The sequence below is a fragment of the Phyllobates terribilis genome, unplaced genomic scaffold (assembly GCF_046119375.1).
Source record: "Phyllobates terribilis strain yellow unplaced genomic scaffold, ASM4611937v1 Scaffold_13__5_contigs__length_258822181, whole genome shotgun sequence".
Taxonomy (NCBI): Eukaryota; Metazoa; Chordata; class Amphibia; order Anura; family Dendrobatidae; genus Phyllobates; species Phyllobates terribilis.
This window is the reverse complement of record NW_027362773.1, coordinates 114,075,072-114,089,501: the sequence shown is the minus strand read 5'-3', so window position 1 is coordinate 114,089,501 and position 14,430 is coordinate 114,075,072. Positions and strand designations below refer to the sequence as shown.

General features: G+C 43.3%; 1 protein-coding gene across 1 annotated transcript; it reads right to left on the bottom strand.

The window, feature by feature from the left end:
• Positions 1-10,107: 10,107 nt before the first annotated feature.
• LOC141174560 (uncharacterized) lies at positions 10,108-13,664 on the bottom strand. The gene is made up of 2 exons (XM_073659498.1): positions 12,772-13,664; positions 10,108-10,200 (listed from the first exon to the last, which is right to left on the bottom strand). Exons 1-2 carry the CDS (start codon positions 13,513-13,515, stop codon positions 10,189-10,191), a joined length of 756 nt encoding a protein of 251 aa, XP_073515599.1. The 5' UTR covers positions 13,516-13,664; the 3' UTR covers positions 10,108-10,188.
• Between the last annotated feature and the right edge of the window lie 766 nt (positions 13,665-14,430).

Sequence of the window (14,430 nt, the reverse complement as noted above, 5' to 3'; positions counted from 1 at the left end):
CAATAAGTGTCGTTATGGGAACCTGACAGGTCCCCCATACCCTCTAAACCACCAGCATGTAAGAGACACAAAATATAATGTCCTAGAAGAGGTTATTGAAAGTAATGTAATTTAATTAACTCTTCTATGGCACTTTGATAGTCTAATAATGTATAGAACACTTTTCACTACAGACCCAGCCAATTCCGAAAAAGTGAGGAGAGCATGGGCAAGACAGGGTGTGGACGTGACCGCCTGTCCTATTCATGAAAAGTTACATCACTTTAGTTGCGTCACTCACACCAGAAAGATTAGAAACTGGAGTAACATTTCCAGCAGAATACACAGAGGCGACACCACTGAGAAGATGTGATTAATTCATTAATAAATTTGATGCATCTAACTATAAAATACTCCTTCATTAAGACTGGAGTGTACAATGTCCATCTTAAATGGAAGGTGCCATGATTTTATTTAGGTATTAATATAATTATTAATTATATAATCAATTATTTTTAATACAAAATTAAATGCACTGGTTTAATATTTTTTAATTTATTAACTTTATCTACAGCCACAGTGGTCAGCCATATTAGTTTGCTGTTTTGTAAATGTCTGAGCACGACACTTACACACTTCAAATATGGCAGCCCTGTACATAGGAGACTGCGTACTGTGTCCTACTGCACCTCCTGCATTGTGGCTGCCTCCTGCTGTGACCTAGGCACGCCTCCTGGGCTGTCCAGGTCACAACTGTGGGAGGAGATCAGCACTATGTTTTTTGAATCCCACAGTTGTACAGCGATCTACACTTTCCCCCTGTCACCATTCACACTGCTCAGTGCGAGCAGTGACAGGAGGCGCAGGGATGCGGTGAACGCTGAGCGGAGGTTCAGGATGAGATGAGTATCGGCGGTGGTGAGTAGTGTTCTGCAGCCTGACATTAGCAGAACAATACTGCTGATCACCGCTCTCAGCCACTGTCACCGCAGTGTTCAGTAGACATATAGCAGGATAGGAAGTATTTCTGCGCTCTCCGGAATACGACACAAATGTTGGTAATAGAATTGTAGGTGTATTGTCAATGCGTTTCAGAGTCCACTGACTCCTTCCTCATGACAACCATACATAACCAGTTACAGGCATACATGGTTTAAATGCAGAAAAAATAAAAAAAATGGCGCCAAGTGCAGAGGGAGGGGTAAGTACAGTCACATGTCTAAATACCGTGTATAAAGCTATTCTACCATTTTTCTCTTTCCCGCCATTACTAGCATCATATCTCCTAGAGTATTTACAATTTTTTAATCACTTTATTTTGAATTAGAATTAAATATAAGTATTTCTTCTTGTTATTTTCTAGAAAAAAAATTCAATCATATAACTTTATACACAGTATTTAGACATGTGACTGTACATACAGCGGGTACGGAAAGTATTCAGACCCCTTTAAATTGTTCACTCTTTGTTTCATTGCAGCCATTTGGTAAATTCTAAATAGTTCATTTTTTTCTCATTAAAGTACACTCTGCACCCCATCTCGACTGAAAAGAAACAGAAATGTAGAAATTTTTGCAAATTTATAAAAAAAATAAAAAAAACACTGAAATATCGCATGGTCATAAGTATTCAGACACCTTGCTCAGTCACTCATATCCATCCACTTCTATGAGAACAGTGGTGTAATGTGTGACCCCTCTCCATCCACTTCTATGGGAGCAGTGGTGTAATGGGCGTTAGATACACGGCTTTGGGTTGTATCACATGATTGGCGTTAGATACACGGCTCTAGGTTGTATCACATGATGGGCATTAGATACACGGCTGAGTCAGTGTGATGATTACTCTGCTGTGCTCTGAACACTGGGGTAAAGAAATGCAACAGCGCAATAGGGTCTTACCCACGTGAAAGGTTTGGTACATTTGGTTTATACATAAACAGTTACAGGCATACAATAGGTTAAATGGAGAAGAAATTAAAAAAATGGTGCCAAGTGCAGAGGGAGGGGTACAGTGGGTACGGAAAGTATTCAGACCCCTTTAAATTTTTCACTCTTTGTTTCATTGCAGCCATTTGGTAAATTCTAAATAGTTCATTTTTTTTCTCATTAAAGTGCACGCTGCACCCCATCTTGACTGAAAAAAAGAAATGTATAAATTTTTGCAAATTTATTAAAAAAGAAAAACTGAAATATCACATGGTCATAAGTATTCAGACTGTTAGAACCCTCCTATTAGTTTTTGCTATCTTGTGTTTTGCGGTCACGTGACCAACTGCCTATATATTCCAGCTCCGCCCTTCTGGGTTTGCTGGACTTCAGTGTTTTCTAGACTGTCTTACTAGCCAGGTGCTTCTGTGCCTATTCTGTGAGTTTGCTTGGTCCTCTGGGACCTCTAGTACTTTTTGTCAGTTTGTCTTTTGCTCTGCAACAACTTCTGTTAGGAGGTGTCCCATTTTTGTCCCAGTCCTTAGTTCTTTTAGGGACCCCTCCCTTTATTCTATAGGTCTCCGTTCAGACTAGCCGAGGACAAAGGCGGGTCTGTTCGCAAGGAACAGGGAGCCCGCTGCATCGTAGGGATTCAGCTTAGTCTTACGGTAGGGACAGCTTTCCCCTATCTTTCCTTAGTATATGTTGCAGATCATAACAGTAAGTCCAGCCCAAAAAAAAAAAAAACTATAGGAAAGAAATTCGGGGATCAGTATGGTTTCCGTCCAGGAGTTGGCTCAACGCCTGCAGGGATTGTCTCTGGAGGTGGCCGAGCTTCAGCAACATGTGAGTAGCTGTCCTGGAGCGCATTTTGTCGAACCCAAGGTAGGACTGCCTGATATTTTTTATGGTAAACAGCAAGATTTTTTTTCCTTTAAAAATGCTTGTTTGTTATATTTTCGTTTGAGACCATGGTCCTCTGGGAATGAATCACAGTGCATTGGTTTTATTATGTCACTTTTGCGCAAAGAACCACAGGGGTGGGCCTTTTCTCTCCAACCTAATGATCCGTATATATTATAGATATAAAGTTTAAAATTGCGCCAGCGATAGTGGAATAGATTGGGGAGACAGGCTAATTAGTTAAAATTCCTTTATTGGGTTACAATTTGTTATAAAAATGTGTAAAATTGGAATAGAGTAGGATAAAAGATAGTCCGTAAAAAGTACACTAGGTCCGGGTGTGTATGGTAAATATTCAATAGATAAAATAAAGTAAATAGAGTGCATAAAATTCAATACATGGGTATCAGTCAATAGGCCAGCAGGTAGTTCAATTGGACTGGGTCAGTACTGGCATATGGTTCCGGTTTTCCTTGATGGAGGTATTGGTGCGGAGACCTGGTCAGACGTGGTGATTGTTCCTCAGCGTAGAGGGGTTTTTTGCTCCTTTTGGATTTAGCTAGCGAGGAGGAGGAGGGAAAGAAAATTTTAGTATAGAGTTGTGTATGCAGTTGGGTGATCAGGAATGTGATCACGTACCTTCTGCTGGATGTGATTGGCCCACTTTTATCGTTGATCCTGTCTGTGGGATCTGTAGGGCCTGTAGACTTCACAGTGTATTAGTCATATTCAATCGCTGGGTCCCTAACTCAGACCAGGAAGCACACCCAGGCTTCCGTACCTCGTGCACTCCGTTCACCACGTGACGCCGCGTCACACGCTCAGCATCTCGCGCGCTTCTCTGCAGGAAGCGCGCGTCCTGATCTCCTCCTCTCCACCTCCTCACACCGGAACTACGCGGGTTGCGGCAGTCACCGAGTCACCGGCCGGGACACCGCACCCGCTCCGGTTACCGGACGTCACAACCAAACCCCAGGACCACCAGGACCGTGAGTACCAGTGGGCTTAGACCCCTAGCATATACAATCTATTCCTATGTAAAACTACTCTCTGACTACCTACCACTGCTCCCCATAGTGCAGCCAGAGCCTCCTGCTGCATCTGACCGCACGAGACCAGGTGGCTTTCCTAACCCTATGAGACCCAGTGTCCCTGCACTGAACTCTGACACTCCTCTGGACCACCAATACGGCTTGCAGCTCATATAAGGTACTTCCTGCACTATATTAACCACTCCACATAAGCCTACATCACCCTGTGGCAACCTCCTGACTGCCTACCATTGTTCCCCTATAGGGCAGCCAGAGCCTCCTGCTACATGTGACCCTGGGAAACCCAGTGCATCTTCTGCCGTACCTGACTGTATGACACCGAGCGCTTCTCCATAATATTCTACTACCACCTCTCTGGACCACCACTAAGCCCCTTGGCTTACAAAAGGCACAACCACTCGGTGTAAGTACCCCTTGCACTTCAGAAACCCCTCTGTGTTTGCTTTGCATCACTCTGGGACCACCCTCATTGCTCACTTTTGCTCAGCCCCTCAGGACGCTAACCTCCATCGCAGCCGCCACGGACAGCTCAGCCAGAGCCTCCTGCTGCACCCACCACGCTCAAACCCAGGTGACTTCCAGTAAGGACACCCACCCCCTGGACCCATCACAGGTCAGTGAACTTACACACTAAAGCACGTCCAAAAGGACGGGTACCCCACCTAGGTCAGACCCCACTTAAACAGGGTCCCCAGGCAGGATCCTACTTACCCCGCTTCTTCCTCCTCAGGACATTGGCCATGTTCGAATCTGACCCAGCGATTGAATATGACTAATACACTGTGAAGTCTACAGGCCCTACAGATCCCACAGACAGGATCAACGATAAAAGTGGGCCAATCACATCCAGCAGAAGGTACGTGATCACATTCCTGATCACCCAACTGCATACACAACTCTATACTAAAATTTTCTTTCCCTCCTCCTCCTCCTCGCTAGCTAAATCCAAAAGGAGCAAAAAACCCCTCTACGCTGAGGAACAATCACCACGTCTGACCAGGTCTCCGCACCAATACCTCCATCAAGGAAAACCGGAACCATATGCCCGTACTGACCCAGTCCAATTGAACTACCTGCTGGCCTATTGACTGATACCCATGTATTGAATTTTATGCACTCTATTTACTTTATTTTATCTATTGAATATTTACCGTACACACCCGGACCTAGTGTACTTTTTACGGACTATCTTTTATCCTACTCTATTCCAATTTTACACATTTTTATAACAAATTGTAACCCAATAAAGGAATTTTAACTAATTAGCCTGTCTCCCCAATCTATTCCACTATTGCTGGCGCAATTTTAAACTTTATATCTATAATATATACATCCATACGGACAGGTATCGGTTCCCTGTCTACAAGTTTGCAGCCACCATAGTGAGCGGCCTAATAGCGCCTTCTTCCTCCCATTCTACACAACCCTAATGATCCGTGTTTAAGTTCTGTTGAAGAATTTTTTTCTGCTATGGGGCTATTATATGACGATCCTGATCGAATCTCATCTGCTGAATCAGAACTTAGACGTTTGAATCAGGGGTCAGATGATGTTGAAATTTATTGCACACACTTCAGGAGATGGGCTTCAGAAGTTAAATGGAATAATTCTGCGCTGAAATGTTTATTTCTTGCTGGTCTGAGTGAAAGGGTTAAGGATTTGCTAATTGCATTCCCTGCACCTGAGACTCTGCAGGAAGCTAGGCAGTTAGCTGTTCATGTGGACAGGAGAATAAGGTCCAGGGTCAATGATGTAAAAACTCCTGTAACTTCAGGTCCTAGTTTCCAGAAAATCTGCTCTGACAGCGGAGAACCAATGGAGGTTGGGGCGATGTCACTCCGCTCTCAAGAAAGAGATCGGAGATTCGCCGAAGGTTTGTGTCTTTATTGTGGCAAAGCTGATCATTTGATTAAGTATTGTGAGCGTCGTTTAAGTAAAGAACAAAAAAAAAGTCAGTTACGCCCGTATAGCTTGTTTACGCTCTGCAGGAGTGTTCCTTTCTGGGAGTACTACTCTGCAGGGAGATTTGATTGAATTTCAGGTATTTGTGGATTGTGGTTCAACACTTAATGTGATTGATAAAGAGTTTTTGGAAAAACTTAAATTGGAATCCAAACCTTTGTCATCACTTATTTCGGTGGTTGCAATCGCTAACACTCCTTTGAAATGTATAACTCACAAGACTGCTGCATTTCCTCTCACTATCAATGGTGTTCACCAAGAAATTTTGGACTTGGTTGTTTTGGATAATTTGTCCTCTCCAGTTGTTCTAGGATTGCCTTGGTTAAAATTGCACAATCCTTTGTTGGACTGGTCTACTAAGGTGATTAAGTCTTGGAGTCCGAAGTGCTATGATAATTGTTGTAATGGTCGCATGGCGGCTGTGGAAAAAGGGGAATTACCAGTACCTATTCAAGATTTTTGAAGGGTTTTTTCGGAGGAGGAGTCGCAAGTTTTACCTCCTCATAGGGATTATGATTGCGCCATTGAGTTTGTCCAGGTGCTACTCTTCCCAAAAGTCGCTTGTTTAATCTGACTATCCCTGAAAGAAAGGCCTTGGAGGAGTACATACAGACTAGCCTGGCTGCAGGTCACATTAGACCTTCTAAGTCGCCTGTGGCAGTCGGATTCTTCTTTGTTAAAAAAAAGGACGGGGGTTTACGTCCATGTCTGGATTTTCGTGAAATTAATAAGATTACCGTACGCAATTCCTACCGCAATTCCTGATTTGTTTAACCAGTTAGTGGGGGCCAAGTGGTTCTCAAAAATTGATCTCCGAGGGGCATACAATTTGTTACGAGTGAAGGAGGGTGATGAATGGAAAACTGCTTTTAACACTCCGGTAGGTCATTTTGAGAATCTGGTAATGCCTTTTGGTCTTACCAATGCACCTGCATTTTTTCAGAACCTTATTAATGACATCCTGAGACCTTTGATAGGTAAGAATGTGGTTGTGTATTTGGATGACATTTTGATTTATTCACCAGATCTTGAGTCCCATTGGCAGAGTGTACGTGAAGTTTTGCAGTTATTGAGTGATAATTCACTCTTTGCTAAGCTGGAGAAATGTGAGTTCGCTGTGCAGAAAATTAGTTTTTTGGGCTACATTATCTCCAGCGAGGGCTTTGAGATGGACCCTGTGAAGGTTCAGGCTGTGCAGGAATGGCCTAGGCCTATTGGTTTGAAATCTATACAGAGGTTTTTGGGTTTTGCCAATTATTACAGGAAATTCATTAAGAATTTTTCTGTAATTGTTAAACCTCTAACCGATCTCACCAGGAAAGGTGCGAATACGGCCCAGCCATTGAAGCATTTGAGTATCTCAAAGAGAGGTTCAGTTCTGCCCCTATCCTTATGCAGCCTGATGAGACCAAGCCTTTTTTGGTTGAGATCGATGCTTCATCAGTGGGGGTCAGAGCAGTTTTGTCTCAAGAGAACAAGGGTGGAGTACATCCTTGTGCCTTCTTTTCGAAAAAAATTTCGGAAACCAAACTGAATTGTGATGTTGGTAATCGGGAGCTGCTGGCTATTAAACTTGCGTTTGAACACTGGCGTCATTTTTTGGAAGGCGCTAGATTTCCTATTCAGGTTTTCACAGATCATAAGAATTTGATCTAACTGGATGCTGCCAAGCGCTTGAATGCCCGTCAAGCTAGGTGGGCACTTTTTCTTTCTCGGTTTCATTTTTCTGTTACCTATATCCCTGGTACTAAGAATGTTAAAGCTGATGCTTTATCTCGCAGCTTCTCTCCTACGGTCGGTGCCGAGGAGGAGGAGAGCATTTTGCAGAAAGGAGTTGTGGAGGCGGCATTAGACTCCCGATTTGGAGAATGGGATTCTGAATGCTCAAGATGATGCTCCATCTAACACTCCCCATGGGAGGTTGTTTGTGCCTAGGGCCTTTAGGAGAGATTTGTTTGTGGAGTGTCATGAGTCTCAGTTGGCAGGTCATCCAGGAGTTTCCGAGACTAAGAGACTTATCAGTCGCAGTTTTTGGTGGCCTGGATGGCAGAAGGAAGTCATCAAATGGGTGCGTCAGTGTACTGTGTGTGCTAGGTCAAAGGCTTCACATACTCCTGCTGCGGGGTTGCTTTGTCCTCTGGAGGTTCCTAGTGTGCCTTGGACGCATCTCACTATGGATTTTATTACTGATCTTCCTGTGTCTGAGGGGTTTACTGTCATCTGGGTGGTCGTAGACCGTTTTAGTAAGATGTGTCATTTGGTTCCATTCATTAAGTTGCCCTGCGCCAAGACTCTCGCTAAGGCGTTTGTTAAGGAGATTGTCAAGCTCCATGGCCTTCCCACGGATATTGTTTCTGATAGAGGACCTCAGTTTGTGGCTCGCTTTTGGCGTGCTTTTTGTGACAGGTTGGGAGTCCATTTGTCATTTTCGTCTGGTTATCATCCTGAGTCTAATGGACAGACTGAAAGAAAGAACCAGGATGTTGAACAGTTTTTGCGTTGTTTTGTGGCAGACAATCAAGAGGTATGGTCTGAGTTTCTGCCTCTCGCAGAATTTGCTCGTAACAATCATACATCCTCCTCTGCTGCGTGTTCTCCTTTTTTTTGTTGTACTGGGAGACATCCGTCTTTTGGTTCGTTCTCCAAATTGGGGTCGGCGGTGCCGGAGGAGGAGAATTTTTCCGGTGATTTGGAGAGAGTTGGGACTAATGTACGTTGTAACCTGCAAGAGGCTAACAAGAAGTCCAAGAAGTATTTTGACAGGAAACGTAAGAGGTTTTGTTTCCTGTGGGTGACATGGTTTGGTTGTCCTCGAAGAACCTGCGGTTGAGGATTCCCTCTAAAAAACTGGGTCCTAAGTTTGTGGGTCCATTTAAAGTGCTTCAGGTTGTTAACCCATCTGCTGTCAGGTTGGATATCCCTACTTCCTGGAAGATTAATCCTGTGTTTCATGTTTCCTTGTTGAAAAAGGCTGACGTATCTAATAGCATCAGAAAAACAACCTGGCACTCAGAAGACTCATGGGTTCTTTTAGTGATTTTTAATAAAGTAATGTAGTAAATAACAAATAAACAGACGTTTCGGTCACAATAGACCTTCATCGGTGTACTACAAAAGCAAAAAAATAATAGTGAGTACCACATAGAAATATGCAATTCATATAACATAGGTTTGACAGAATGAGATCAAAATTCAATTGGTCATGGATAATGTACATACAGAAAATACAACATCGGGAAAAAATAATAATATAGTAGAGGATCTGGGGAAAGGGGATGGGAAGGAGAACTAGGTTAGGAGGGAAAGGGAAAAATAAAAAGTGACATACCGGTTTTATTAAAGGCGTGATGCATTTGGGCCGCTGTCTGTAGAAATTTGTAAACTAAGGGAACACATATAAAAAAATTTTTTTCAAAAAAACCCTTTAAAAAAATTTTTTTGTAAAAAAATTTTTTTAGAGGTCTAGAGCAATGTAAGATGTGTGATGACACTTAGTATAATCGGTGGCTATGAGGTTAGAGATACCCCGATAGGTGCTATGGGATGAAGAACAATGAAGAGCACATAAAGTGTGAGGGCAGGGGATGAAAAAAACGTACCCGTTGCTTGCGGTAGGTACTTAAAGGTAATGGCCTGGTCGGTGCCGTAGGCTGTATAGAGGATGGAGTAAATAAATTAATATCTATGGGATATAGGGGCATTAAGTATAGTAGGAGCCAAAAAAGAAAAAAGAAAAACATACCCGTAGGAGAAAATGAATAACCAGAGGCAGTTGCCCGCTAGGAAGTTGTATGCTAAGGGAAAGAAAAAGGGCACATTAAATGAAGCCCCAATAAGTATTAAGGATAAGGGGACCAGTGTAGGAAGCGTACCTGAATTGTAAAGGACGCAGGACGCGGTATCCACCGTTTGTCCAGAAGCATGTGGCAGGATAAGGCACCAGGGGGCTTTAAATAGGGGGTAGGAGGGGTGAAAGGTTGTAATAGGAACCAATCATTGGTGGTAGTGGTGTGGGAACGCGCTTTACTAGCTTCTGGGATAGGACCTGAAAACCGGAAGTAGCGTCAAATGACGTTATTCAGGTCCTGTAAGGAAAAAACCGGTCACGTGACCGGAAGTGACATGTGTATGCGTTCCACACAGTGTTCTATGCGTTCCACTGAGCGAGGGGAGCGCTGTAATACCTCTAACAGTGCTGTAGAGCAGAGGAGGCCCACTAATAGATGTGTGGTTGCGTTCCACACAGGTACCATGCGTTCCACAGAGCGGTGGGAACGCTATATTACTTGTGACGGCATAGTAGAACAAGGGAAAGCCAGGATAGGAGTCCAGGAAGGATGGGGATCAGGAGGAGGGATGCCATATTAGGATGGGATCTGGAGAAACAGATGACAGCATAAGTTATTTAGGCAGAAAATACGGTGTATATCATAAAAACCACAATAGAGTGTAGTCATATCATCAGGACCCCCCAAGTAACAAATAAAAGAGGTTCCAACAAATATACCTGTGGTCTTGGTAGTGAATACATGTATATATGTAATCCGTGTTGTGTGGCAAGAATCAGTCAAAGTGGAAGAACTTTATTTTGTTAGGAGGCACACACCCATAAACACACATATACATTTATATATATCCACATGCGCATATGCACACCCATACTGAGGTGGCTCTAGTCGTTTAGGTAAAGGAGCTGAGATCGTATTCCTTATTTAAGCCCCTTGGGGATAACGACTGTAACTCGTGGATCCAAAAAGCCTCTCTATATTTAAGAAGGCGAATACGGTCGCCTCCCCGTCTGGGAGGGGGTACGTGTTCAATCACTTGGAATTTAAGCTGTGCCACTGAATGGCCAGCTGATGCAAAATGTGATGGAACCGGAAGAAGAAGGTTTTTACAACGTATGGTCGATTTGAGTTTCGAGATCCTATCTTTAACACACTGGGTGGTTTCCCCCACGTAAATGAGACCACAAGGACATTTAAGGATGTAAATAACATAGGAGGAGTTGCAGGTAAAGTAGTCCTTAATTTTGTACTGTTTCCCCGAGTGTGGGTGGTAAAACGTGTCGCCTCGGATGATATTGTTGCATTGGTAGCATTGAAGACATGGGAATGTCCCGTTTTTGGGTGTGGACAGAAATCTTTGTCTAGGTTTAGTGATGGGGGTGCCTACGTCGGAATGGACGAGGCGGTCACGGATGTTAGTGGGTCTCTTGTAGCATGGTAAAAATGGAGCTTTGAACTCTTGAACTGTGGGATAGGCTGTTTGGAGTATGTTCCAATGTTGTCGTATTTTCTTGTGTATTATCGAGACTACAGGATGATAGGTATGGACAAACGGTATACGGTTATTGGTGGAAGGTCTGGGTCTGTTGATGGGTTCTAGGGCTCGAGATAATGTATCAGGTGAGTAACCTCTGTTGAGGAACTTCTCTTTCATCTCGGTGATCCTGATGTCCCGTGTGGTAGGATTGCTAACAATTCGTTCAACACGGTGGAATTGGGACATGGACACCGAGGTGAAGATGGATTTGGGGTGGAGGCTGGTATAATGTAAGAGGCCGTTTCTGTCTGTGGGTTTAACATAAAGGTCCGATGAGAGGTGTCCCAGATTATCTTTTAAAATGGTAGTGTCGAGGAAGTTTATGGATTCCCTGCTAGAGGAAATGGTGAACCGTAGGCCCTCCCAGGATGAGTTAAGGGTCTCAAAGAATCGTGATAGGGTTTCAATGGGTCCCGCCCAGATGCAAAAAATGTCATCAATATAGCGTTTCCACATCCTGGAATAGGTTTGGAAGAGTGGGTTCGTATATACCACCTCTTCTTCAAACGATGACATGAAGCAGTTTACATACGGTGGGGCTACATTGGATCCCATGGCGGTACCCTGTTTCTGTAAGTAGAAGGTATCCTGGAAGAGGAAGAAGTTTTTGGACAGGACCAAACGTAAAAGGTCTAGACAGAGGTGACTAATTTCAGGTGGTGTTTGGGACAACTCCAATAGATTTTTGACGCAAATGATACCCTTTTCATGTGGGATCGAGGTATATAAGTTGTTTACATCTAAAGTGACCAGTAGGGTGTCTGGGTGGACCTGTTTGATTTCTCTAATAATGGTAAGAAAAGCTCCTGTATCTAGAATAAAGGATGCAGTTTGTTTAACCAGAGGGGTCAGAACTTTCTCCAGAAAAATGGCTAATGGTGAAAGAATAGAATCAGTGGCGGCGACGATGGGACGTCCCGGGGGATTATCCATGTTCTTGTGTATTTTAGGTAGTATATAGAACACTGGAGTAATTGGGAATTTGTTAGTTAAAAACTCACAGGTTTTGATATCTATCGTCCCGTTTAGGGAATGGTGTTTCAATGTTTCGGAAATGGCCCCCCTGATCGTGGAAGTTGGATCATGTGAGAGCTTCTGATAAACTGAGCTGTCATTCAGTTGTCTCTGGATCTCACCCAGGTAGAAGGATGTGTCCATCACCACTATAGCTCCCCCCTTGTCTGCCGGTTTTATGGTAATTGAGGGGTCGGACTGAAGTGTTTTGAGTGCCTGTCTATCCAAAGAAGATAGATTCTGGTGGTAGTGTAACCGGCCCAGGTCAATGTCCGGCCGTAGTTTTAGAAAGGATTGATTAATAAAATCGATAAAGGTCTCTGCTGCGTGATAATGTTGAGGGGGTCGATATGTGCTTTTGTTTCTCAAGCCTAAACTGGTTGCTGTGATGCTAACGGAGTTGTTAGTGGGTATAGTGGTGTCCGTAATAGTTGTCTGGGAGAAATGTGTCTTCAGTCTGATGGACCTAAAGAACCTCTGCAATTCCATTTCTAAGACAAATGTATTACATTTATATGATGGGCAAAAGGACAGGCCTTTTTGTAATACCATTAGTTCCGCTATACTAAGCGATCGAGAAGAAATGTTCACAACCAATGGGGTCGTACCTGGGAACGTGTGACTCTGGTGAAGTTCCTGTCCCCTCCTGTTGGTGCCGCCTCTCCTCGTCCTCCTCCTCTTCTGTTGTATTTCTTCCGGTAACCTAAAAAATGATGGGTAGAGGTGGAAGGTTGATCCCGTCTGTCCGTCTCCGAGCCGGAGGAGGATAGATCGGTTGAGGAGCGTCCAGGATACCCCGGTCCATGTTTTATGGTAGAAAAGTCGCGCCATTTGTAAACTCGATTTTTCTGGTAGTCCTCCGTATCACGGATAAATTTCAGCCTTTTCCTGTTTTCTGTATCTCGACGATGCTGTTCAAGGTTCTGGTTCACCTTGATCTTTAAGGAGCTTAACTCTTCCGCGGAGGTCGTAGATGTCAGTTGGGATTCAATGTTAGAGATTTGTTCTTTCGATATGACTATTTCCTTCTGTAAAGATTCAATTGTTAGGGTCATCAAATCAAACGAGCATTTGTTCAAAATACGTTCAAATTTTAGACAGTAGTCTTCTTGGTTGCTAAAAAGAGTGGGGCGTAATGGGACCCTAAGTCCCCTTGGAATACGTTGAACTCGAACGTATTCAGAAAGAGTCGCACAGTGTAATTCAAGATTGGTGCAATGGCGTAGTTCCTTCTCCCAATCCCTGCTTCTTGTTTCCCTGGGCGGTATTTTCAGAAAGTCACAAGAAAAATTGGAGTTGGAGATGATATTGGAAGTTTCCTCGGCGTTGTAGAAGAAGGTGTTGGTTGTCATGACACCACAGGGTGCTGGTATATAGAAACCAAATATATAAAAAAGAAACTACCGCACTCCTGGAGTGGTGGTGGTGCCCAGGTAGGGTTACAAGCCCGTATAGATACAGAAAAACAACCTGGCACTCAGAAGACTCATGGGTTCTTTTAGTGATTTTTAATAAAGTAATGTAGTAAATAACAAATAAACAGACGTTTCGGTCACAATAGACCTTCATCGGTGTACTACAAAAGCAAAAAAATAATAGTGAGTACCACATAGAAATATGCAATTCATATAACATAGGTTTGACAGAATGAGATCAAAATTCAATTGGTCATGGATAATGTACATACAGAAAATACAACATCGGGAAAAAATAATAATATAGTAGAGGATCTGGGGAAAGGGGATGGGAAGGAGAACTAGGTTAGGAGGGAAAGGGAAAAATAAAAAGTGACATACCGGTTTTATTAAAGGCGTGATGCATTTGGGCCGGTGTCTGTAGAAATTTGTAAACTAAGGGAACACATATAAAAAATTTTTTTTCAAAAAAACCCTTTAAAAACCTTCTTCTTCCGGTTCCATCACATTTTGCATCAGCTGGCCATTCAGTGGCACAGCTTAAATTCCAAGTGATTGAACACGTACCCCCTCCCAGACGGGGAGGCGACCGTATTCGCCTTCTTAAATATAGAGAGGCTTTTTGGATCCACGAGTTACAGTCGTTATCCCCAAGGGGCTTAAATAAGGAATACGATCTCAGCTCCTTTACCTAAACGACTAGAGCCACCTCAGTATGGGTGTGCATATGCGCATGTGGATATATATAAATGTATATGTGTGTTTATGGGTGTGTGCCTCCTAACAAAATAAAGTTCTTCCACTTTGACTGATTCTTGCCACACAACACGGATTACATATATACATGTATTC